At 33.2% G+C, this 27548-nt stretch overlaps 1 protein-coding gene across 5 annotated transcripts in view; it reads left to right on the top strand.

Annotated features, from left to right (window-relative positions):
- Positions 1-27548, top strand: part of NIPBL (NIPBL cohesin loading factor) — a 199915-nt gene that overhangs the window by 84201 nt on the left and 88166 nt on the right. For all 5 annotated transcript variants that reach the window (XM_082453662.1, XM_082453663.1, XM_082453660.1 and 2 more), the window contains 9 exons: positions 638-780; positions 2754-2919; positions 4713-4840; positions 10058-10157; positions 10674-10825; positions 15440-15600; positions 16505-16601; positions 19328-19954; positions 25840-27465. In XM_082453662.1, the coding sequence (XP_082309788.1) occupies positions 717-780; positions 2754-2919; positions 4713-4840; positions 10058-10157; positions 10674-10825; positions 15440-15600; positions 16505-16601; positions 19328-19954; positions 25840-27465 (3121 nt within the window). In that variant the 5' untranslated portion in view covers positions 638-716. The remainder of the gene's footprint in view (positions 1-637; positions 781-2753; positions 2920-4712; positions 4841-10057; positions 10158-10673; positions 10826-15439; positions 15601-16504; positions 16602-19327; positions 19955-25839; positions 27466-27548) is intronic.

Raw genomic sequence — 27548 nt, 5'->3', positions numbered from 1 at the left:
CTTAGAGGTTCTCTTAAAAGTTAATGACTAGCAGGTATAACCTCAAAGAGAAAACATTTAAACTGTTTAAACTAAAAATTACAATTCAGTTTTCTATTTTAGCACTATGTCTTAGATAATTGATGTAGAGCAGACTTCTTTTGTTTGCCGTTTATTTTATGAAGCTATTTAATAAGACAAATCTTTTAATAATGTGCACATTATTTACTAGAAAGGCAAGTTGAAGCTAAATTTTTATGTATTTATGATGTGGCAAAGAAAATAGTGCTTGTCAAAATTGAGTATCCCTGTCCAGTAATATAGCCTACTAGTTACACAGACTCTTGAGCCAGATTGCTTGGGTTCTAATCTTTGCTCCACAAATTACTTGAAACTTCATGTAAATTAATTTCATCATCAGTAAAATGCAGAAAATAATAGTACCTACTTTAGTTGGTTGTTGTGAGGACTAAATGAGTTATTGTATACAAAGCACTTTGCAGTGTGTAACATACAGTAAGTAGTATATGCATGATGGCTATTATTGTTCTATAGCTTGAGCAAACAAGAAAAGCAGAAAATTTTATTTTTTAAGCACTTCCCTAGTAGTAATATATTTGACATATTGTTACAAATAATTGTCTGTTTTTTGTTGCAGTGTTTGGGAAATGGGAAGTAATGACAGCTGGCACCTGAACTAAGTACTTTCATAGGCAACACCATTCCAGAACTTCAGGATGAATGGGGATATGCCCCATGTCCCCATCACTACTCTTGCGGGGATTGCTAGTCTCACAGACCGTAAGTTTGGTTATTTTATCTAATTTATGTTCTACTCTGACATTGATTTTTAAAGAGACTATAACATTAATTATTTGCAGCGTCATAAATAACAAAATTTGTAAAAATTTTAGATTTTGAATGACACACAACATTATTTTCTTTGGTTTATTGGCATAAATGTGAAAGTAACAGAATTAGTGTAGTCAACTAATAATAGATAAGACCTTAATTTCTGTTTCATGCTAAGGACCCATTAAGAAATGGTAGTGTGTGTTTGTTTAAAGGTCTTATATGATAAAGGGATAAATGCAAAAGTAAGGATCAAAGAAGTTGAAACAAAGCATTAAGACAAATCAAAACCAAAGAAGCATGGGTTTGCATATAGGAACTATTACAGACTTTTAAAAAAGCGTTTATGGAAATGGTAACTGAAACTGCCCTTCAAAGAAGAAAATTTAATAGCCCAACATAATCTGATTTCTTAGTGACGTTTATTTTGATGTCATGTTTAGTAATCTTTTGGAGTTTGTCATAGATGTCAAGAGCCTATTTTACCATGAACACTTAAGTTTAAGAACATCTTCATTCTCTTGAGATTTAATTAGTGTAGCATAATATTTTAGGGACTCATTCTTTTGGTAGGCAACTCTAATACTTAGTCCCTGGGTAATGGTGCAAAAAGCTCCTCACAATGTTAGTCCTTATCCTACCTGAATAAAGGGAAAAAGAGATATGAGAGGGGAGGGTAGACCGTGAGGAGATGACATACTTTTCTTTGTATAGCAAGCATTATGCAAGATATGGGGCTTCATAAAAGGAGCCATAAGAAAATAACTTCAAGAAATGTTTTCATCTGTTTTCCCCCAAATACTATTTTTTTCTGTTATTAATGTCCAGCTGGTTTAAGTAGGGGTAAAATAGATAACAGCCTACAGCTTTGCAGCAGGGCTAGTTTATAAAATCTGACATAACAAGAAAGTAGCCAGTAGGGTTAGAATAACTCAGGTAAGAAAGCTTTTGAAACAGTCTTTAGTTTTGGTTATCACTTTGTTATAAGTAAGCCATAAATTCATATAATATGTAGGAGTACAGAATCAAATATACTACCAGGAATTTCTTTGGGGGAGGGGGTGGTCTGCCCATTATCTCAGCTGTACCTCATTTTAAAAATTTGCCCAATAAGCCCTACTTATTAAGTAATAATTTGTTTCCAGTGTTTTTATTAATAAAAACCCTGTTATTACCCATTGTGGCTGAGTGGCATGATAGTTATACTATATAGGTGATTAGAAATTAAACCAAAAACAAAGACACTGTAGTTAACTTTCTTAACTTTTAGTTTAGACAAATGAACAAATTTCATTTATATGAAAACATTAAATAACTGAATTTAGACTACTGTAAAACGTTTATGCCCTTTTGTTTGCTGTCAGAATAAAATGAAGAGAGACTATTTAGTAATCTATAACTTAAAGCAAAATTCCTTAGATATTTTTCTTCCTTCAGAATCCTATTCTGTGGACGTTGTTCTCCTACCAAAGTGAGCTCTTTATTTTTGTATTTATTTAAGCTTTTAAAAACACACATTACTTGTCTATCTGGTAAAGAATCAGGTATTGTTACTTGGTTTATTTATTTGATTCTGATAAATCTTATAACAGAAATAATTAATATAGTCTCAATTCTTAGAAATTACTTAGTTTTTAACCCTAGTTTTTTTACTCATTTATTAAATTAATAAAGATTTAAGACATGAAAAGTTAGCACAGAGTTTTATTCTTAGAGAGTAGTATAATCTATTATGGTCCAAGGGACGTGTGGGGAGTTTTAATAGAGTTGTTTGGGGTTTGTTGGGGGAGAGACGGAATACCTTTTTATAAATTTGTCACATTTATATTTATAACTTATTTTTAATCCCCAAATACATTTAAACACTAAAGAGATTTCTTTCTGTCACTCAGTTTCTAATAATCTGATTTTATTCCCAATAGTCCTGAACCAGCTGCCTCTTCCATCCCCTTTACCTGCTACAACTACAAAGAGCCTTCTCTTTAATGCACGAATAGCAGAAGAGGTGAACTGCCTTTTGGCCTGTAGGGATGATAATTTGGTTTCACAGCTTGTGCATAGCCTCAACCAGGTATCAACAGATCACATGTAAGTACAATCTGAAATAAAATGAAAAGTTTTGGTCTTACTAAGAGAATCAGTATTCCTGGTTTTACTTTTATTTCAAAAAATCTTTAATACATAGTTTATTTTAAATTACTTGAATATCCAAGTGAGAATAATAGCCTTACTGTGATGAGATATTAATGAGATTTAAATAGGGCATAGTTATTTTGAGACAGTAGTTCTGACCCATGTGATTCTATGAGGATCTTTTTGATTCTTATAATAATCTTGGGATTCATCAAGACGGATCTGTGCAGAGGTCTAAAGTTGCTCATGAAGTTAGCTCCCTTTTTCCTGGAATTGCTGGAGTCGTTAGAATTCCCAGGCACTAGGGACTTTAATGCTGGCTTTATTTGGAGTAGGCTTATATGCTTTTCGTGTAAAGTATAACAAGAACTCAAAGATTAACTTCAAGGAAGGCTACTACAGAATTTGGGACTAATTTTTTTCCAGGATTTATAGTACAATCTGAACATAGGTGTGTATTTTCACACAATAGACTTTTAAAATAATATGCACTTAAATTACGTAGCTTATTTACAGAACTTTTGCACGAGTATACTTTTTAAAATTTACTTTTTACTACAAAAGCAGTATATACTTATAATATCTCAACACAAAAATGTAAAAAAGTTCACAACCCACTACTCAGCAGTACTCATGTGTCCTTCCATTCTTTTACTGTTGTTTAACTTAAAGTTCATTATTTAGCAGAATGAGGATAAAGCACATTATAATGGAGAGGTCTCTGCCATTAGCTGTAGCACATACTTTAGGGCCATTTTTAAACCTGATGAATTCAGGTGAAATACTAAATGTGAATTTTCTGATGGAGAAACTGAGAAATGATTGGTTATGTCACTCCAGAAATTCAACAGTGTCTAAATATTATATCACTTCTTATACATGTACATCCTTAATCAAAAGTTTTCACCACATATTTAAAGAGATAAGGGAAATAGCACATGTATAGTTATGATTTATTATATGGAGAGCTGCTTTAAGATTGCCCCCAGAAATTAATTTTATCATTGGATACCGTCTTTATGAATCTTACTAGATTTAATGAGTGGAACAGTGACGTGTAGAATATAAGACTTAAAATGCTGCCTATATTTAATTATTTTATCATTTACCTTCCATAGTTGTGAACTTAATTTGCTACTTACTAATTGCAGCTATTCTTAACCACTTGCTTGGGTTTTTTCCCCTGGTTGCTTTATTTGAGAAGAGAATAAAGAGGGGAAAATTATGTAGCCTTGGGTCTTGTCTTAACCAACATGGCAACATTATTTCATTCAGAGGACATTCTCAAAAAGACAGATCCACTCACATTCAGATGTAAGGGAGAAAATATATTCCAAGCCCAAATATAAACTTCTGTGCATAATTATCACCTCTACCCTTCCATTATTTTGAATAGTTTAGAATAGACACTATTTTCTCTTTTGAAACTAATATGAACATTCTTAAATAAACTTATAGTTCCATAAAATAATGTTTGGGTTTTTTTTTTTTTTTTCTGTTTAAAGTAAAATGGGGTGGGGGAAAAGAAGTCCGTAGAAGAATTCCTCTCTGTCATTTTTTTGATAATTCTATTTCTTCTAGGATTAGCGTCTTCAAAAATCCACGAAACTGTTAGACATGCTTGTGTAATTTATTTTTATACCATAAGTCTTCTTGATTTTCTGCCTCAGCGTTGTCTGAATTTCACTGGCGAATTCTTAATCATCCATCACTGTTTTAATGTTTTGTATTTATTTTTTCAATGCCAGAGAGTTGAAAGATAACCTTGGCAGTGATGATCCAGAAGGTGACATACCAGTCTTGTTGCAGGCCATCCTGGCGAGGAGTCCTAACGTTTTCAGGGAGAAAAGTATGCAGAACAGATATGTACAAAGTGGTGAGGTTTTTAATAATTGAATTTCATAGTATATATTTCTTTAATGTGTCCCGTATTAGAACTTGTTTCACATGTAATTAAGTTCAGGTGTGTCCTTTAACAAGCTAGCTTGTCATCTGTTAATGCCGTGTTGATACCTTGAATGAAGCCAAGAACGAAAAGGAAACTAAATGGATGTTAACATTCTTGCAGTTTAATATGTAGCTAAATTCCTTGGGAATTAGGCAAAGCTTAATATGTAGTTTGCTAGATATTTCAGACTTTATTAGTTCAGTCAATGAAAGAGCTTTAGGAATTTTTTTTATTTAAAAAAATCATAGAATAAATATGAAAGGAGTCTTTTCATTAATCAAATAATAAATAAAAATATCTGCAGAGCTTCTCAACATGTAGTACATGTATAAATAATTATACCTGGTACTAGTTTTAGTATCGATGGTGATTATATTCATGCTTATGTAGTAATTGGTTTAACGCTTCTGTTGCCTTAGCAATAGAAAAAGGTTTATAATAAGTATTACTATTAAGGAAAATTCTATTTATAGTAAGCATTAGAAAACCCATAAAAATGTGATATCCAACACAGATATGATTTTTCTGTAGTCAAGAAGAACCTTTAAGTTAGGAACATTGTTCTGGTCTGAAGCTTACTGAATCTGGCAAGCCCAAGTACTTGCTTCCCTCTTGAGATTAAAACAGTCAGAAGGGAATAGTTTAGAGAACCCAGGAAGGTCTAGTTTATTTAATTGGTTACTTGTATTCAAGAATATTGCCACATTTATTGACAGTACCTCCATGAAGCTTGCCATTCCATTTCTTAGTTTTGTTTTTTAATAGTATTACTTTGTTGATTCTTTACATTTGTGTGTAAGTTGTGTTTTTAAAGCAATTGCATGGTTACTATCCATTTCCCAAAGTGAATCCAGGGAAATTTCCTTTCAGGAAATCAAAGGTAGGTATGCAGGGCAAGACTGTATCTTCATCAGAACTAATAAGCTAGGTGGCAGTAGTAGGAGACAGATAGGAATGGTGAAAGGACAGCTAGAATTACACATACTCTGGAAGAGTGTTGGAATGAAAGAAAATATGGAGAGATTGTTGATTGGAAGAAAGGCTATAGGCATACCTCGTTTTATTGCACTTCGCTTTATTGCGCTTCTCAGATATTGCCTGTTTTACAAATTGAATGTTTGTGGCAACCGCGCATTGAACAAGTCTGTCAGTGCCATTTTTCCAGCAGCATTTTACTTTGTGTCTCTGTCACGTTTTGTTAATTATCGCAGTTTTAATTTTTTATTATTATTGTATGTGTTCTGGTGATCTCTGATCGGTGATTTTTGAAGTTACTGTTGTAATTGTTTGTGGGCACCAGGAACCGCACCCATGTAAGATAGTGAACTAATCAATAAATGTATGTTTTGGCAGGACTGGCAGTTCCCCTCTCCTTGGGCCTCCCTATTTTCTGAGACACAACAATATTGAAATGAGGCCAATTAATAACTCTACAATGGCCTCTTAAGTGTTCAAGTGAAAAGAACAGTCACATGTCTTTCACTTTAATCAAAAGCTAGAAATGCTTAAGCTTAGTGAGGAAGCCGTGTCAAAAGCCAAGATAGGCCAAAAGCTAGGCTTCTTGTCCCATACAGCCACCTAGCAAAGGAAAAATTCTTGAAGGAAATGAAAAGTGCTATACCCCAGTGAACACTTGAATGTTAAGAAAGCTAAATAACCTTATTGCTGATATGGAGAAAGTTTTAGTGGTCTGGGTAGAGGATCAAACCAGTCAGAGCATTCCCTTAAGCCAAAGCCTAATCCAGAGCAAGGCCCTAACTCTCTTCAATTCTCCGAAGGCTGAGAGAGGTGAGAAAGCTGCAGAAGAAAAATTTGAAGCTAGCAGAGATTGGTTTATGAGATTTAAGGAAAGAAGCTATCTCCATAACATAAAAGTACAAGGCGAAGCTGCAAGTGCTGATGTAGAAATTGCAGCAAGTTATCCAGAAGATCTAACTAAAATAATTAATGAAGGTGGCTGTGCTAAACAAAAGATGCTCAGTGTAGACAAAACAGTCTTCTATTGGAAGAAGATGCCACCTAGGACTTTCATGGCTGGAGAGGAGAGTCAATGCCTGGCTTCAAAGCTTCAAAGGACAGGCTGGCTCTCTTGCTAGGAACTAATACAGGTGGTGAATTTAGGTTGAAGCCAGTGCTCATTGAGCATTCTGAAAATCCTAGGGCCTTTAAGAGTTATGCAAAATCAACTCTGCCTGTACTCTATAAATGGAATAACAAACCTGGATGACAAACATGTTTGTTTATAACATGGTTTATTGAATACTTTAAGCCCACTGTTGAGACCTACTTCTCAGAAAAAAAGATTCCTTTCAAAATATTACTGCTCATTGACAGCACATCTGGTCATCCAGGAGCTCTGATGGAGATGTACAACAAAACTAATGTTGTTTTCATGCCTGCTAACACAACATCCATTCTGCAGCCCATGGATCAAGGAGTCATCTCAGCATTCGAGTCTTATTATTTTAAGAAATACATTTCATGAGACTCTAGCTTCCATAGATAGTAACTCCTCTGATGGATCTGGACAAAGCAAATTGAAAACTTTCTGAAATGTTTCACCATTCTAGATGCCATTAAGAACATTCATGATTCATGGGAAGAAGTCAAAATAACAACATTCACAAGAGTTGGAAGAAGTTGATTCCAGTTCTCATGGATGACTTGTGAGGGGTACAAGACTCCAGTGGAGGAAGTAACTGCAGATGTGGTAGAAATAGCAAGAGAGCTAGAATTAGAAGTAAAGCCTGAAGATGTGACTTAATTGCTGAAATCTCGTGATTAAAATTTAATGGATGAGGAGTTGCTTCTTGTGGATGAGCAAAGAAAGTGGTTTCTTGAAGTGGAATCTACTTGTGGCTGAGATGCTATGAAGATTGTTAAAATGGCAACAAAGGATTTAGAATATTACATAAGCTTTAGTTGACGAAGTAGCAGCAGAGTTTGCGAGAATTGACTCCAATTTTGAAAGAAGTTTTACTGTGGGTAAAATGGTGTCAAACAGCATTGCATCCCACAGAGATATCATTCATGAAAGGAAAGAGTCAATCAATGCAGCAAACTTCATTGTTAATGCAACAAACTTCAGTGTTGTGTTATTTTAAGAAATTGCCAGAGCCACCTCAACCTTCAGCAACCACCATCCTGATCAGTCATCAGCCACCAACATTGAGCAAGACCCTCCACCAGCAAAAAGATTACAACCTCACTGAGGGCTCAAACAATGGTTAGCATTTTTTAGCAATAAAGTATTTTTAAATTAAGGTATGTACATTGTTTTTTTAGACATAATGCTATTGTACACTTAATGGACTACAGTATAGTGTAAACATAACTTTTATATGCACTGGGAAACCACAGAAAATTCATGTAACTCCCTTTATTGCGATATTTGCTTTACTGCGGTGGTCTGGAACCGTATCTGCAATATCTCCGAGGTATGCCTGTAATAGGAAATAGGATAAGGGCATTAAGTATAGGATAACATAAATAAATGTAAGACTGAATAAAGGAAGTTTTCCAAGGCTATTTATACTACATTTTTATAAGTTATATCTCTAATAAGAAACTTTGAGTATTCACCTTTCAGTCACATATTTTGTGGTTTTTACTATATATGCTTATTTTTTAGTCTGAAACATTGTTTCATTTCTCCATATCCTACTTTGTAAAAACAAACTAGCATTTAAAAATTGATTCATTGCATGTTGTGATTTTTTTTTTTCTAAGCATTTTCCATTTGGCTTTAAAATTTTAAAAGGTGATTTTTGGTTGTTAAATATAAATGTGAGTCACACATTTGGAGAAAATTTAATAATGTGCAAATCACTTCGTTCATAGTTCTTTGGATCTCTGAGAGAATCGGAAAGGACTACTAGTATTTTATTTGCCCCTTTTATTTATAAAGCCACTGCCTCCAAACTAGTAATTCCAGCTTGTCACAGTGATGACTGTTAATTCAGGAGAAAATACTTTTTAATTCCCATCTCATGGAGTCTTGCCTCCTTTCTCTCAAAAAAAAAAAAAAAATCAGCAACAGTAGTTATAGTAATTAAATTATTAAGCCATGGAATATATGATTTAGTACTGAATTTGAGTTGGAAGAGAAAATTCGTAAATTGAAATTTAGACTACATAGAAAACACGCTATTAGTGTTAGACTTTAAGGTGCTCTCATCTCATTCAGCCACTGTTGTAGAGCTAGAATCCTTTCTGTAGTTCCTGGCAGATGAACATGTAACTTCTGTTTGAATGTTTCTGGTGAAAGGCACTTTTCATATCAGCAGCAGGAAATGAAATTTGGGGAAATAATGTGATACTTGAAACTCCCAGAAAGATTGGCTGTACATATCATAAGAAAGGTCAGAGTTAATCATAGATTTTTGTCTTTGATTTTAGAGTGTCTAAATAGCTGAATTTTTCTGCATCTCCTATATAACAAAAGGCCACTTATGCAACAGTTGAAGGAACAATGTCTAACTTGAAAAGAAATGTGAGAATCTGAAAGCTCTTCTCACACTTTCATTCATTAAACAAATATTCATTTAATCCTATTTTATGGCAAGAATTACTGTGGAAGAAAGAACAGGAGCATTCTGTTGTTTGTTAACAGACTTTCAGATGGTAATTTCAATACCTCAGACTTTGGGCCCCTAAGTAAAGTACTTTTTAAAACTTAGGTCCGAATCACAATGAAATAAATAGAGTTGTAAAATTAAGCTCCTAAGGTGGGAGATGTATGTAATAAAGTATTCCATGTAATAGGAAAACCATCCAAAAGCCTGTTGTAGACAGAAGTGTGTAGTATTTGGAGAGAGGTTAGATAAAGCAACTTCTGAAAGTTCTTTTCAAGTCTAAGGCTAAATGATAGGACAATAAGTAAGCAAGTAAATTTAAAAACAAAAAATTATATCTCTATCTCTGTCCCTGGATTAGTTATATGCTAAAAGGATGTTTTGGTAAAATTGGTTGTACTTGAAATTTATAGTTTCTATATCTTGCTCTTCAAAATTAACATGTTGGTCAAAAAGAAAAGAACAAAGAACTTTTGAATGTTTGTGAAAGAATGATTGATTTAAATCACTTAAAGAATGCTTTACCATTGGAAGAAAATAACATGTTTTACCATTTTTGTATGTTGTGTAGGAATGATGATGTCTCAGTATAAACTTTCTCAGAATTCCATGCACAGTAGTCCTGCATCTTCCAATTATCAACAAACCACTATCTCACATAGCCCCTCCAGGTAATGTATATATCATTTTATTAAGTACTGTTTTCTGTAGTGAATATGCTTGTGAATATACAGTGTATACATACATTTAGGTAATGGTGAATTACGTGTAGTTAAAAAGTTTAGATGCTTAGCCTTAAATAGTAACCCACATGAATATTTGCCTTAAAATGTTATATGTGGAAATGCTCTAATATACTAATTTAAATAAATAGTAACTTAATTTCATACAAACAAAAGAATGTGTTAAAATAACCAGCGTGTTTGAGATAAATAAGAAAATTCATTGAGTAGAATTTAGGGAGCATGTAAAATAAATGAATTACTCCAGTTTTTACAAACTGCTTAGTATAACTCTTAGATTATGAATTGTGAATGATTTTTGTACGTTATTTATTTTTCAGAATTTTTCTGTGTACATTTATTTTATACAAATTAGAGTTTGGAGAATTTTATGACAGTGAAATATCAAGGAATATCATATTTATTTCATTTCCTGATATTGTTTATTTGGATTTTGGGTTTTAGCCGGTTTGTGCCACCACAGACAAGCTCTGGGAACAGATTTATGCCACAACAAAACAGCCCAGTGCCTAGTCCATATGCCCCACAAAGCCCTGCAGGATACATGCCATATTCCCATCCTTCAAGTTATACAACACATCCACAAATGCAGCAAGGTAAGGAAGTTGCTTGTTTATTTACAGGGAATGCCTCTAGTTCCCAGCAAATTCATTTTTTTCTTTTTATAAATTTTAAAACACAAATACTAAACTGTATACTTTTCTGTCAATGAACATTTCTTTTAAGCTGTGGCTTATATTATTAAAAATATGTTATATTTATTACTTGGGAAGTCATTTGGGAGATAAAAATATCAGTGTAATTTGACTCTTTGGATTACCTCATTATATTATACAACTGAATATATCTAGTTATGAAATTAGGAACTGCTTTATTTAATTGGGCTTCTTACAGTAGCACTAAGTCAAAGAAGAATTACGTTTTAATTAGTAAAGTATATGTAGTGTGAAAATTTTAATATCAAGTAGATACAGTACTGGTAGAGGAAAATTAATATTCTTGGATTCAAAATTTTCTGGGATTAGATTACTAGTTCTCATTTGAAGTCAATTGTTGATAATATGTCTTTTTAAGATCATACTGCGTTGGGATCTATGTCATGGCTATTAAATAATGTATTTACTAGTATATTGTACTTTTTTAGAGAAATTTTGAAAAGTACAAAAGGTAATATAACAGATATCTGTGTTTTTGTCCCTCATAATTAACAGCAAATTTTTAACATTCACAGTCAGTCATTAGTTCCTGTTTGTATTCTTGGTTTTTTATTATGCATGGATCAAAACATGCTTCATTTATAAACTTTTATCTTACAAACTTTTAACTTAGTGTCATCTATTAAAACAGCCAACTTCTGGTTTTCCAAAGCTAGATAATGAAATGGTAGGTTGAGCCTATTTTATACAGTAAGTCAAGGAAAAACCTGGAGACAAACCACACCTTTGGAATAGACACGTCCAAAATTATAGAATTTAGTGTGAGTGCTGAACAGAAGTATGCGTGTATATGGGCTCTTGATACTTGTGAAATATTACTCTTCTACTCTGGTATGCCAAAGTTATGTGAAACATTTTAAATGTAATTAATAAGAGGGAAAATATTGAAAGGACACATTTGCTTCATACGGAAATATCCACATAAATATGTGTAGAAAAAAACCATAAATTTTTACTTTAAACACTGTTGTTGTTTTATAACAAGATAAACCCAGCTTTTTCAAAAGAATAAGTTGAAATCACAAAATCAAAAGAAAAATGTAGTTTGAGGGCCTATTCAGTAATGAATCATTTCTTAGAAATTCTCAGATACTTGAGAGACCAAAAATAATACTAGGGATTAGCCCCACACAGATACCAAAATTATTATAAATAAGAAAATTTAATATGGTAAGGAACAAATAGATTGGTAAATGGGACAGAAATGGTTCCAGAAATAAGGCAGATGTCTGTGGGAATTCAGAGTTTGTGAAAGGTAATATTTAAAAAACACTTTATATTATAAAAATTTTAACCATGCAGAAAAGTTGAAAGAATAGCACAGTGAACCATTTCACCAACAGGCATTCTGCCTCTCTGTCCTTAAATACATCTGCTAGGAAGTCAATTCTCCTTTATAAACACCAAGTGTAATAATTTACCCCTAAAAAAATTATGAACATTTCTGTAGTATCATCTGATACCATCTACATTGTTTTCACCAGTTGCCTCAAATATGTCTTTTATAACCTTTTTTCCCCCACATATGATCTAATCTAGTTTCTCACACATTGCATTTGGTTTTTACATCTCTTTTGATTCTTTTAATCTAAACAGTCCCATACCCTTTCCCCATGACAGTAATTTTTGTTTTTTTTGAGGAGTCTGTGCTACTTTTGATGTAGACTATCCCATATTCTAGACTTCACTGTTTCCTCATTGTGTTGTTTAATTTGCTTATATACTTCCTGTATTTCCTACCAACTGGAAGTTATTTTAAAGGCTCTGTTAGTTATTTTAAAGGCTCTGTATATTTCTGGCAAGGGTCCTAAATAAGTAATGTTGTACACTTGATATTGCATCACATCAGAGGGCATATAATGGCAAGTGGCTTCATTATTAGTGACATTTAGGTGATGACTACTCCATGTCTTCTTTTATAAGGAACATAATATTTCTTTGCAATCAGTGAGCAATCTGTCAGGTGATATTTTGAGATCATGTAACTGTCCTATTTCCTATTAATCTTTATCCTAAAGGGTTTACCATCCAATAATGATTCTCTTTTCATCAGTTTTTACACTGGTCATTGGAAAATGGTGATTTTCCAATTTTGTCATTCTAAAGGTGGTACTTTGAATCAGTGTGTAATAATGGATTGTTTAATAAATCATGTTGGATTGGTTGGCTAGGCATTTTGAAATTTTATTTGGATTCCTAGATCATCTAGAGCAAAAATGTTCTAGATGGATGAACTATTTACGTTTGTATTTTAAGTCATAAAATTATAAGAAGAAGGGGCTTCCCTGGTGGCGCAGTGGTTAAGAATCTGCCTGCCAATGCAGGGGACACGGGTTTGAGCCCTGGTCCGGGAAGATCCCACATGCCGCGGAGCAACTAAGCCTGAGCGCCGCAACTACTGAGTCTGTGCTCTAGAGCCCGCGAGCCACAACTGCTGAGCCCGTGTGCCACAGCTCCTGAGCCTGCGCTCTAGAGCCCGTGCTCTGCAACAAGAGAAGCCACCACAATGAGGAGCCTGCGCACCGCAGCGAAGAGTAGCCCTCACTCTCTGCAGCTAGAGAAAGCCCGCACACAGCAAGGAAGACCCAGTGCAGCCAAAAATAAATTAATTAATTTAAAAAGAAATTGTAAGAAGAAAACATGGGGTGAATTTTGGGTACCTTAGGGTCGAGAAGGCCTTGTTTCTAAGCAGGACTGGATTCTAGAAATGGAAAAAAAACCAGATTAATTATAAATTTCTGTGTAATAGGAGAGAAGAAATAAGGACAAGTAAATTTAGGGAAAAAATTTTTTCAATATTTATTACAAAGTATTCATTTTAAATATAGCAAGATCTTATGCAGGTTGATAAGAATAAGACAAAAATAGACTACAGAATTAAACAGTTTACTGAAAAAGCAAAGCAAAGTGGATACGGAAAGATTTAATACATATACGAAAGTACGGTCAACCTGGCTCACAATTAAAGGGATGCAAATCAAAATTAAATTGAAATAAAATTTTATATCTATCAGATTAGTAACATTTTATAGTGTGCAGGGAAATTTGAACTTCATACAGTCTTCATAGGGACATAAATTGATACAACCATTTTAGAGAGCAGTTTGACAATATCTATTCCAGTTTAAAATACATATACCTCCTTCAGTTGTTAAAAATCTATCTCCCTTATAAGTAGGGGTGGGGATAAAAATGCTCAGGCAGTTTTATCTCAAGTTCTAGCAAGCATTCATGGGAAAGATATTCTGTTCTTACATGGATTAAAGACTAAGTGTGAAAAAACAAAACTATGAAACTTTTGAAAGAAAATATCAGACAGTAATTTTTATGATTTTGTGTTAAGTAGGGAATCTGAATGTCCAATACACATGAAAAGATGCTTGGTTTCACTGTTAATTAAGGAAGGAAATGCTAATTAAAGTGGCTGTCCGAGACATTTCCCATCTTCAAATTGACGAAAATCATTGGCAAGGATATAGAGCAGTATGAACACTTATCTACTACCAGTAGAGTGGACATAAATAATTTGGAAAGCTATTTGTTAATATTTAGTAAAGTTTAAAAACAGGAATATCCAGCAATTTCACTCCTAGACACGTTTGTAAAAAAAGTCATATACAAGAATATACATTACAGCATTGTTTATGATGGCAAAAATACTCAAGCAATCTAAACTACTAACAAGGGACTTCCCTGGTTGCACAGTGGTTAGGGCTCCACACTCCCAATGCCGGGGGCCTGGGTTCAATCCCTGGTCCAGGAACTAGATCCCACATGCATGCCACAACTAAGAGTTTGCGTGCTGCAACTAAGAGTTTGCATGCCACAACTAAGGAGCCAGCAAGCCTCAACTAAGGATCCCGCCTGCTGCAACTAAGACCTGGCGCAAACAAACAAATAAATAAATATTTTTTTAAAATAAAAAAATAAACTACTAACACAAGGATGGATAAAGTATGTACATTATGCAGCAGAATATATGTAATTATTCAAAGTAAATGAATTTAAAACTACATATATAAAAATGGATACATTTCAATACAATATTGAATTAAAAAGCAAGTTATAGAAGGATATATACAATACATACACCATTTATACAAAGTCATAATGTGCAAAATAGTGCTATGTGTTATTTAAGAATATATTCATTTATAGCAAAGGTAAAAAGGTATTCATAGGTAGAGTGAACTCTAAATTCATTATAGTGGTTACTTGTAGGGAATAAGGGGAAGGAAGTAGAGGAGAGGAATATGCAGATATATGGAGAGCTTCAGCCATATCTAATGTCTTATTTCTTTTCAAAAATCAATCTGAATGACTTGTGGCAAAGTGTTAAGATTTGATCAAGCTCTGGATAGTCAGCCAGCTCAATATATTAGTCTTTGTAATTTATGTATGCTAAAATATTACTTGCGAACAATTATTATTGTCCTGTAAGAATTTTAACAGTTTATTTTTATAAAGCTTTTTTAAAATTCTTATTAATTTCAGCATCGGTATCAAGTCCCATTGTTGCAGGTGGTTTGAGAAACCTACATGATAATAAAGTTTCTGGTTCGTTGTCTGGCAATTCTGCTAATCATCATGCTGATAATCCTAGACATGGCTCAAGTGACGACTACCTACACATGGTGCACAGGCTAAGTAGTGACGTATGTAATATATTAGTTATCATTAAGGTAATAAAATAGTTCTAATATTTGTCTCATAACCTAGTATTTCAATTCTGTAATTTGAAGGATATCTACCTCTTATTGAGGATTATACTGGGTCTGAGAATCTAGCTGTACCTATAGAGCAGGGTTGGTAAACTGGCCGGTAGTCTGACCCATAAACTAAGACTGATTTTCACAGTTATAAAGAGTTTAAAAGAACAACAACAAAGAATGTTATGTGACAAACTGTATATGATCCATAAAGCCTAAAATATATACTATCTGTCCCATTACAGAAAAAGTTTGCCAACCTCTGGTCTAGAGGTTTAGGTCCTTAATGAAATATACTTCATTTTTAAATGTTTGCTCACACAAAGATGTCCTCTTAAATAATGAGCCTTTATTTATTAGTGCTTAGCTCTTTTTCCCTCTAAGACTTGTACAGAAATTTTTTTCCCTGAAATTTAATGTTGCTTTAATGTTACTGAAATATTCCACATACTGGAAATCTGTCTTGTCATTGGCTTGATGGTATTATCACATAAGTTACATGTATTTAAGTTTAACAAAGATGACATTGGACTCTGCCCTCAAGACATTTACATTTACAGCCTGGTGGGATGTTCAGAGCTCCTTTGGTAGAAAATAGCAAACAAAAATGGAGCATACTAGTAATACCAGTTTTCTTATTCATTGCTATGCTTAGGCTGTTGATTCTTTTGGATACAATTTCAATTCTTCTAAGATATACCACGAAGAAAACAGGAAAGTGCAGAAGAATTATGCTTTTGAATACCAACACTTTACCTGTCAGTAATTTATGTCTTTTATTGGTTCTCTTTAAGATTTCTATAAAGCCTCTTCTATCATTCAAGATATAAATGTTATACTCTATTCCTAGGATGGAGATTCTTCAACAATGAGGAATGCTGCATCTTTTCCCTTGAGGTCTCCACAGCCAGTATGTTCCCCTGCTGGAAGTGATGGAACTCCAAAAGGTATCATTGTAACTAAAATTTCCTTAAATTTTTCACACTTCAGTTGAGTAAAGAATTCAGACTTCTTAATGCAGTTACCAAAAATTATTCTCTATTGTTTTTCACTTATTGTAGAAAAAAATGAACCTGTACTTACTGATACTGTTTTCAGATATATACAGTATCATTCTTACTAATAATCCAGTGGTCTTTTCAAACCACAATCTTTTTCATCTTTCTTAAATATTTGAAATTATTGATCAGCTTTCCCCAATCTTCACCCTCCCCCCCAAATTTATTTTGTGTTGAATCCACCTATTTTCCTCCTCCTTTTTTCATTGATTTTTTTTTCTTCATTAGCTCTTTTCTCTGCTCTATCATTTCTCAAGATTTCTATCATTAGATTTTTAATCTTCCATTGTACTTTTTTCCTTGGCTATTTTACTCAGCTTTGGTAATAGCATTTGTTACTTTTGTGAACAGGACTCCCAAATCAATGTCTTTTGCTTCCAGTCCTGTCTCCCAAGTTGTAATTTTTCATTTCCAGACAAAACCTCCTCATATCTAGCTGGTATTTCAAATTCATGTTCAAAATTGTTCTCACTGTTCTTTCCTCCATTCCTGTTTCTCTTAATGCTATTCCAAATCCTGAATTATCTTTAAAGTCTTCTCTTACTTCTTAGGTAGTCATTTATCAAAATCTGGCCTGTTCTATGTTAATTACTTCACTAGATCTCTTACACCTACTTTCATTTCTACTTATTAAAGTCGTATTAATTCTTCAAATTCTAAGTTAAATGGGTGATCTTCTTTGGACCCTTCCCTGGTTTCCCCAAGCCATTAGTTTCTGTTTTTTTCTAATAACTTATCCTGTACTATCTTACGGACATGAATTTCATTTTATTTATCTTCAAATTCCCAAAGAACCTTGTGTGGTCTTCTGTGTATAATAGAGTCACAAAATTCTAAGTCCAGATTTGAACTATTTTTTAAAATACTTAAAACTAAGGTCTAATAATTGGAGTCATCCAAGTTTGTTGGAAGAGAATATTGTATCCACTTTAAAGAAGTAGCTTTTAATTAATTGCAATATAGCTGATAATAAATTTTATCTATCTGTGAGAAATTCTAATTATAGCTGTCTAAAACATGGACTGGTCTGCCTCATTGTAAAGATTTTTTTTTTCATAGATTATGTTCGAACTCTTTGATCAGGGATTCTTCATGAGGTGACAGTTGAACTTTTATGAGCCATTCTAATTCAATAATTAGAATTATGAGCCATTCTAATTCTATAATTCTATGAACTTCCAGACATAGAAATAACCCGGCTTCTGAAAGAGAGAACAACTTCCAGAGTAACTCTATTTGTACTTTAGGTATCAAAGTTAGGTACATATCTTACAAGTATTTTCAGAGTAAGAAATAATCAGAGTGCCAGGGAGGAATAACAGTGGGATAGCTGGTTGCTCTAGATAACCAGACCATTTTTCCTCTAACTGTTGAGGCTGGATAGATGAGTGAATGGATGAATGGATTGTTAGGTGGATAGATAACTTTAGATAGAAAGAGAAGAAAACTTGAGAACAGTTAACCTCACGAACACATTAGTCATCAGAAGCCTCTATTTCTGTTCGTGAGGTTGTTTTCCAACTAGTTTTGAAGGTTGAATGCATCTTCAATTAGCCTAGTTTAATTTTTAGATAAATTGTTGGAATTTAAAGTTTGTTCTAAAATATATATAATGTGACACGTAAACTTTAAATAAAAAGGCAGTATGATGTGTTACAACGTGTAAGATGTTATGGAAAACCCGAACGAACATTTTTTGGCCAACCATATAAAGCACTTTTAGCTTGACTGATTTTTATAATTTCCTATGGGTTTTTAAAATTTTTATAATCTAATTCAAAGAAATGTATATATTATTCAGATACAATTATACTTTTATTTCTGAAGCATATTGATGCAGTTTTTCCTCATTGACAGCTTGTTAACTAGGAAAAATTTTCCCATTCAATTACCTTACTTTTAACACTTCCTTATATCGTATAGTGTTTAATTTAATGGGATCTGGGCTGAAGATATTTTATTTGCTGGACCTGCATATTTTTCTAATAAAAGGAGGATTAGCAAGCTGAAGAGAGTATGTGAACGATGTTAAGTGGAGGGAGAAAGAGAAGACCACATAAAGGTATAAATTAATACTTTACCACCAATTTGTTAAGTAAGTGAAGACTGATCATTGTAATTTTTCCCACTTCCTTTTTCTTATACCATTAAGTATTCCTGTGAGTGTACACCCTAGGATTAATTTTTTTATTTTTTTGTAATTTGACAGACTTATTTTTACTTTAGACACGTCAGTTTTCCTAGATAATAAGTGAGAGAATAGAGATGATCATACCCAAAATATTTGTGTTGCATCTTTAGAAATAGTGAAGTCTTTTGCCATTTTCAAGCTAAGTATTTATATTTTTTGCGTGAAAAAATAGAAATAATACTGGTCTGGAAGATGGGATACTCATATTTTAATTCAAACCTGGATCATATACCAGCAAGCTAAAAGACCATGGGGGACACATCTTTAGGCTTTCTTTTCATGTTCTGTAAATAAGTAGCTTGGATGAGATAATTTAACATTTTTTCTAACGGTACTGTATTGTCACTTATTTAATATGTCTATCACATTGTCTGAAAATGTAAAACTAGCACAACTGTTCATTCCTGTTGAATTGTTTTTCTAGGATCAAGACCACCTTTAATCCTACAGTCTCAGTCTCTACCTTGCTCATCACCTCGAGATGTTCCACCAGACATCTTGTTAGATTCTCCAGAAAGAAAACAAAAGAAGCAAAAGAAAATGAAATTAGGCAAGGATGAAAAAGACCAGAGTGAGAAAGCTGCAATGTATGATATCATTAGCTCTCCATCCAAGGACTCTACTAAACTTACATTAAGACTTTCTCGAGTAAGGTCTTCAGACATGGACCAGCAAGAGGATATGCTTTCTGGTATGGAAAATAGCAATGTTTCAGAAAATGATATTCCTTTTAATGTGCAGTACCCAGGACAGACTTCAAAAACACCCATTACTCCACAGGATGTAAACCGCCCATTAAATGCTGCTCAGTGTTTGTCGCAGCAAGAACAAACAGCATTCCTTCCAGCAAATCAAGTGCCTGTTTTACAACAGAACACTTCAGTTGCTACAAAACAGCCCCAGACTTCTGTGGTACAGAATCAGCAACAGGTATCACAACAGGGACCTATATATGATGAAGTGGAATTGGATGCATTGGCTGAAATTGAGCGAATAGAGAGAGAATCGGCTATTGAAAGGGAGCGCTTTTCAAAAGAAGTTCAAGACAAAGGTAAAATAGTCTCATTACTACCACTTCATGCTCTCGGCAAATATTTAATTATAATGTCAAAAAAGTTTTTTAAAGTAACTCTTTTTTTTCTCATTATATTTTATAATTTTTAATGTTTCTCCTCAATTATGGTTTTATTACTAAAATGCTCATCCCTCAGAAGTTAAAGTCTTAATTTCATTTTTTATCTAAAACCACTATCTGAGATATGGTAATTCTATATGACACATCTGTCAGCTATTATATACCAAGTGATTTTATCTGTGCTTGTCTACTAAAATGAACATTAGCATTTCTATATTACATGTGTTTTCCACAAGTTAGGTTAATATAATTTTGCATCTTCACATTTTTTCTACCAAAACAAGGTTAACCGCTATAGAATTATTTTGAATCAGTACATTTAAGAAAAGTTTATGTGTATGTTTTTTATGCAGTTAGATTTTTCACTTAGTTTCTAATTCTGTCATCTCTTAATAATGCGAATTTTTTTTTAAGTAAACAAATTAGGAAAGAATTTTAAGTTAATATGAAATAGCAGACTTTAAGAATCAGGGATCTTTTGTTGGTGATTATGGTTAAGTGTTCTCTTTTGTCTGACTAGTGTATTAGGATGGATTTTCAAGACACCTGTTCTATGAGTTTATGGGCTTTCTTTTTGTGCTTTATAAAAAATCATAATCAAAGTAAGTTTTGTTAATTCCTTGATTATTTGGTGAACATTATGTGTAAAATCTCTTAAATTTTTAGAGAGACTAATGAATCAGTGGTTGAAATTAGTAATTTATGAATTTGATGTCTCTACAGTAGAGGCATATACATATTTGACCATTCAAACCAAAGAATACTTTAAGATTTAATTTTATAGTTCAATATTCTAGATTGATTTATAGTTCTTAGAGTTTCTATTTGGTCATTATAAAGCAAAACTTCTTGATGTTGACTAGAGCTCATTTTTATCTATGATCTTGTTCATTATGTGACAGGATCATTTTTAGATAATTGTGTTCCTCTGCTAAGAAACATGCTGAAGATTCGAATTATGTTTCTTGTCTATCATTTGTCTCTTTTTAACGTTACTGTATTTGGTAATTGTTGTACTACAGTGTTTGCTAAGTGCATAAATCACGGGTAGATGCAAATAAAGAGATTGCTAGAAATCTTCATTTTATTGGCTAGGGAACTGGTGGTGTTTTTTTGTTTTGTTTTTAACTAACAAATCATGGACGTTAAAGAAGAAATAAAGTGTTGCTTGCCCTTTTTCTCTTTGCTTAGTAGTGTGGGATTTAGGAAGTAACTCTATGGGTTCCAATATATATCTCTTCCTCTAACCACTTATAAAAGTATATGCATGTCAAATGAAGAGAGCAGTATTATTCAGCTGCTCTCAATAATATTAACCTTTCCAAAATTCCTGAGTCCTGTGACAGTTTTGCAGAAAACATATACAATTGTAATTTCTTGACCAAGAAATAATTAGTTGCCTTGCAAACTGAACTTTTGCATGACGTTTTAATCTGTGTTTTGGAAAATTATATTCTTTAAAAGGAGTATAATCTTTTTTTAATGACCTAATTGTTGGTAGGAACGAAAACAGAGGAAATGGTGAACTTTTTTTCTTACTTTTTTGAACTTTTACAGTATCATATTTGTTAAAACCAAAGTTTTTACTTTTAAAAACTGAATGGAAATAAGGATAGTAAATAATGCTAATTGCATGTTAGCAAACTTATTTTAGACTACTAACTTTTCTTTGGGAGATTAAAACAAAATCGACAAGCAGCATACTGTTCTTCCTGACACTTGTTATGTATATTTTAATTTTAATTATCAGTTTTCTCTGTAATCTCTGATGGTGTGACTATAACAAAGATAGCTGAAAAGTTGAGTGAGCAAAGTTGACTTACAATTTTAAAACAATGTAATTTGACTTACAGAGGTATCTGGTTCTATTAAGATTTAAGGGAAAAGATGAACTCTCTGATTTTCAGTTTGATTTAGATGGTTTTTCCCAAATTGGTTATGCTGATTTGGCCGGCCTCATATTAGTGCTGTCATCTCTAACTTGTCTTCTGACAGCTTTATTTGAAAACCTTTGGAATTTTAGGTACCAGCTAACATTTGTATCTTGTCATTTTATATTCAATTTCTGCATTGTATGATGAGATAGTGTTTTATATATAAGCAGTTATCTTGAGATTTTGGAAAGATTAAAGGGTTGGTATGTTGCTCTAAGTTTATAGGTGAGGTCATAAATAAAAGTAAAGTTTTCTGAAGTGGTAGTCTTACAGTCGGCCCTTGAGAGATGAAATACTTTTTGAAATGAATTTATCACTAGCTACCACTGCATTTTAGAACTACTGTATATCGTAAAATTGATATTTACTGTATTCTAAGGTTTGGCACTGAGTACTTTTTTATAACTATTTTATTGCTGGTAGCAAGGAGCAAACAAGACTACTTGTGTGGTATACATGGTTTTACTGAGGACTCTCTGCTCTAGGTTCTGAGCTTGTTTCCCATTATATTCATTTGTTACGAATGAATGAAGCATTCCCCTCAATAGACCAGAAATCAAAAACCTGTACCTTGTAAATAGATTAGAAAGTTTGGCAAACATGGTTGTTTGATAACTATGGAATTCAGGAAAAGAGATAGAATACGCTTAGAAATATTTTACGTAGGCTGTGGTATAACCTAATACACCTCTGTTCCACACACAGAAGACACTTTTCTGGCTGCTAGATATTTATGTTCCTTTGGCCTGTTCTCTCTTCTTTGGAAAGATTTATATACACTGATAGGTTAATTCTGTGCAACCTAATATTTTATAGTATTCCTAAAGGACCTTCTTCTCAATCTTTTGCTCAAACTTTTAACATCTGTAATTACATAAATTAATTTCAAAAGGCTCTTTTTCTTTGCTTCTGGGATGAGCTGTCATAGACATTAATATCTCCATGTGCTGAAAATTCCTGCTTTCTCTTGTTAAAGAGGGGGTTTCTTTGTTCATCTTTGCCTGTTTCATCTTTTCCCAAGGTCCACTTTCCATGTTAGCAAGTATGAGGAATGGTCTAGCTTCACTAATGTTTTTTATGATGTTAAAATATTCTTGCACTATAACCCTGATTAGAAGTAAATTATTATCTATTGTCATTTGGAATAAGAGACTGGGATTTGGGACAGGAATAGGACAGTTAGTCACTTAGCCTGTACTGTGGTTTAGGGATGGGACGTTTTCATTTTTTATAATTGGCTATTGTGTGTACAATTGTTCAGCTTTTTGCTTTAAGTGTTTTCATTTATCACTTGTAGATTTAGGCAAGTGATATAGTTTGTTTCGTACAAGCACAATTGAGTTCACAATTTCTTTAAGGGCCAGATACTATTTTCAAAATATCAGCATCAAGATGACAAGTGTTGTTGGTCTTAAAATTATATCTTTTTGTATGCATTTTCTTCAGGAACACCTGTATTTTGATAGCTAATTTTATGGTTCCCAGTGCTTTAGAGGGCTTACAGGTAATAGTGTCCCAAATATTAAAATTATTCTTCATAGAGATGGCTTTCCATCATTAGGTGAAGATTATTATGTAATGAACACTGATAACAAAAGTGAATAGACAAAAGTGGCCTGTGCAGATTCAGAGCCACTTTACAGGAATAAGTTCATGGTGGAACTGAATCAGATGAAGTGAATCAGAACCTGCGTGCTCTTAACGTATCCAAGAGTCCTTGCAGCAGTAATGGAATTTTTCCAGGTTTTACAGAAGAGGTGTAGTACCTTTCAATAGTTGAAAACTTAAAACTTCGTATTTAGCAATATTTTATGCATAGTAGAGAAAATTATAAGATCTTCCCCAATCTTCATACATCACTCATGTGCAAATGCTTTTCATGTTTTTATTATAAATAATCATAGCATCTATAAAGATAACTAAATCGAACATAATTTCTTTGAAATTAAACTCTTTGCTAAGTTTCCATTTTAATAATGAAAGATAAATTAGAATGAGGTTAATGATCTATTAATTATTAAGTATTTTGTAATCTTTTAAAATTTAGCCTTCAGGTTATTTTAATGTTCTTCTGAAAGACAGATTGTTCATATTAATAGAAGGATGAGCCACAGATCTCTTAAGAGAGCTCTTCAGATGCCTGAGATCTATGTTATTAATAGTTCTTAAGTATGCTTAGGTTACCATTTTAATGACTTTCATAAAGCATATTTCATTTAAAAATATAAAAATCTTAGATTAGATTATACTATTTAAATTTCTAGATCCTTAAATTTTTTTTCTAAATGCTTATCATAAAAGTTTAAGGGATAAGTATAAGGTTACAAAGCATCCTGTTTTTGAGGAAATAATTATTTGGTGTGCCCTTTGGCAACATATAAAGATGATTTTGTGTGGCAGAACATTCTAAAGCAAAATTCTATAAATTAGTATTCTAAGTGCTTTTTTCTTAGGTATTGATGCAGAAAGCTTCATATAAGTTCTTACCAGGCTAGTTTTAACTAGGGAAAACAGTTTAATGATGATATACTTTATTATTATCATCGTGTAGTTATTTTGCAAGTGGAGTATATGTGATGATTTGACTTCTGAATTACTGAAAAAGCAGAATGGCTTAGTTCTTCAAAACATTACTGGCAAATATCTGAAGCAAATTTTAGTAATATTTGATTAGGTTGTAAGCTGTAAGGGACTGCTGCTTCTCACTTTCAAAACGAAATGATGAAACTTTGGTGTATAAAAGCATCATTACTATTAAAAACATTTTTTTCAGAACTTGGTTCCCTAATATTAAGGGGCTATTTTTTAGTGGTCATTTTGACTTTTCACCTTGTGATCTTTTCCTTAAATGATACTGTATCACATTAATGAATGAATAGTATTAAGAGAATCTAAAGATTCTCCTGAATTAAAAAAAAAGATTAAAAATAACTTTTAAAACAGCCAGGCAATTCAGCAAGTATCATTAAAGCAGGCAAAGTCTCAGGGTGCTATAATGTTATAGTTATATATCATGTTATGATTCCCAAGACCTAATTGGAAATTCAATTTATAGAAAATGACCTAGGAGCCTCTTGAGTCAAGTGGAATCATGCACAGAAATACATAGCTGTTAAAAATACCATGACATTTTACTATAGTGGTAGATTTGTGTTTGTGTGGATTTTTGTCATTAAATTGCACATAAATACTGTAAATAATTTCTTATTAAGCCAGTATATAGACCCCTAGAACTTTATGTTGAAGAGCTGAAGCATTTTTCTTCAGTTGAAGTTGCTTAAGAAAGACAGAGTTTATCTAAAAAGTTCTTATTATATGCTTCTCATTTTTATAATTATGTTTCCTTGTCTAAAGATACTTCTAACTGTGTGTTAGCTTTTAAATTCCATTTGTGCTGTTGACACCTTGAAGAATTTGAATCCTGGATCAAAGGTTAATAACAAACTATTAAATTCTTTTTTTTTTTCTTACTCTCCTCATTTACCTGTTTTCCAGTGGCATGATTTCTATTTTCTTTTGAGTTTTATTCTTTTCCATACTTTTCTTACATGTGACAAAAGCACCCTGTTTTGTATGTTGGCAGATTTGGGGCTCTTTGTAGTTTTTATTCAGTTAGCAGTTTAAGTGATCTTTATACTATACTCGCTAATATTTATTGAGGTACAGCAAGCATGAATATTTCCTCAAACCTTGGTTTAAAAGTATTATGCCATTCGTGCCTACTATTTTATATATGCGTATTGACATTTGCATTCACCACATTTTTTAAAAATGTGACTTTAAAAAATAGTCAAAGTCCATATGGTTTTTAATAAGATGAGAATATATGTCTATTACTGATACTGAATATTTATCTTTGAATTTCAGATAAGCCTTTGAAAAAAAGAAAACAAGATTCTTACCCACAGGAGGCTGGGGGTGCTACAGGAGGTAATAGACCAGCTTCTCAGGAGACGGGTTCTACGGGAAATGGGTCAAGGCCAGCATTAATGGTTAGCATTGATCTTCATCAGGCAGGAAGAGTGGACTCTCAGGCCTCTGTAACTCAGGATTCAGACTCCATAAAAAAGCCTGAAGAAATCAAACAATGTAATGATGCACCTATTTCTGTTCTTCAGGAAGATATTATTGGAAATCTTAAATCTACACCAGAACACCATCCTGAGACTCCTAAAAAAAAGTCTGATCCTGAGCTTTTAAAGAGTGAAGTGAAACAAAACGAAAGTAGATTGGCAGAGTCTAAACCAAATGAAAACAGATTGGTAGAGACAAAATCTAGTGAAAGTAAGATAGAAACTAAAATTGAGGTACAAACAGAAGAACCTAAACAGAATGAGAGCAGAGTGATCGAATCCAGACAAAATGAGAGCACCACAGCCGAGCCTAAACAGAATGAAAACAGAGTGTCTGACACAAAGTTAAATGACAACAAACAAAATAATGGCAGATCAGAAACAACAAAGTCAAGACCCGAAACCCCAAAGCAAAAGGGTGAAAGCCGACCTGAAACTCCAAAACAAAAGAGTGATGGGCATCCTGAAACCCCAAAACAAAAGGGTGATGGACGGCCTGAAACTCCAAAGCAGAAAGGTGAGGGCCGACCTGAAACTCCAAAGCAAAAAAATGAAGGTCGGCCTGAAACACCAAAACATAGGCATGAAAATAGGAGGGATTCTGGAAAGCCAACAACAGAGAAAAAACCTGAAGTGTCTAAACATAAACAGGACATTAAATCTGATTCACCTCGGTTAAAATCAGAAAGAGCTGAAGCCTTAAAGCAGAGACCTGATGGGCGATCTATTTCTGAGTCACTAAGACGTGACCATGATAGTAAACAAAAGTCAGATGACAGGAGTGAATCTGAGCGACATCGGGGGGATCAATCTAGGGTTCGAAGACCAGAAACATTGAGATCCTCTAGTAGAAATGAACATGGCATTAAATCTGATGTTTCAAAACCTGATAAAATAGAAAGAAAACATAGACATGAATCAGGGGACTCACGGGAAAGACCATCTTCTGGGGAGCAGAAAGCAAGACCTGACAGTCCTCGTGTTAAACAAGGAGATTCTAATAAATCAAGACCTGATAAGCCTGGTTTTAAATCACCAAATAGTAAAGATGACAAAAGGACAGAGGGTAACAAGAGTAAAGTAGACAGTAATAAAACACACCCTGACAATAAGGCAGAATTTCCAAGTTATTTGTTGGGGGGCAGGTCTGGTGCATTGAAAAATTTTGTCATTCCAAAAATCAAGAGGGATAAAGATGGCAATATTACTCAGGAGACAAAGAAAATGGAAATGAAAGGAGAGCAGAAAGACAAAGTAGAAAAAATGGGATTAGTTGAAGATCTAAATAAAGGAGCTAAGCCTGTAGTAGTCCTGCAAAAACTGTCTTTGGATGATGTTCAGAAACTTATTAAAGATAGAGAGGATAAATCAAGAAGTTCCCTTAAACCTATCAAGAATAAACCATCAAAGTCAAATAAAGGTAAGAATACTTACTCTGATGTCATCTGTGTTCTAGTGAGTTTTCTTTTAAGTTTTAGGGTTACTATGGATAAAAAAAAATGG

The sequence above is a fragment of the Balaenoptera physalus genome (assembly GCF_965194825.1).
Source record: "Balaenoptera physalus genome assembly, chromosome: 3".
Taxonomy (NCBI): domain Eukaryota; kingdom Metazoa; phylum Chordata; class Mammalia; order Artiodactyla; family Balaenopteridae; genus Balaenoptera; species Balaenoptera physalus.
The sequence above is the reverse complement of the archived record's forward strand: the minus strand, read 5'-3'. Positions and strand labels throughout refer to the sequence as shown.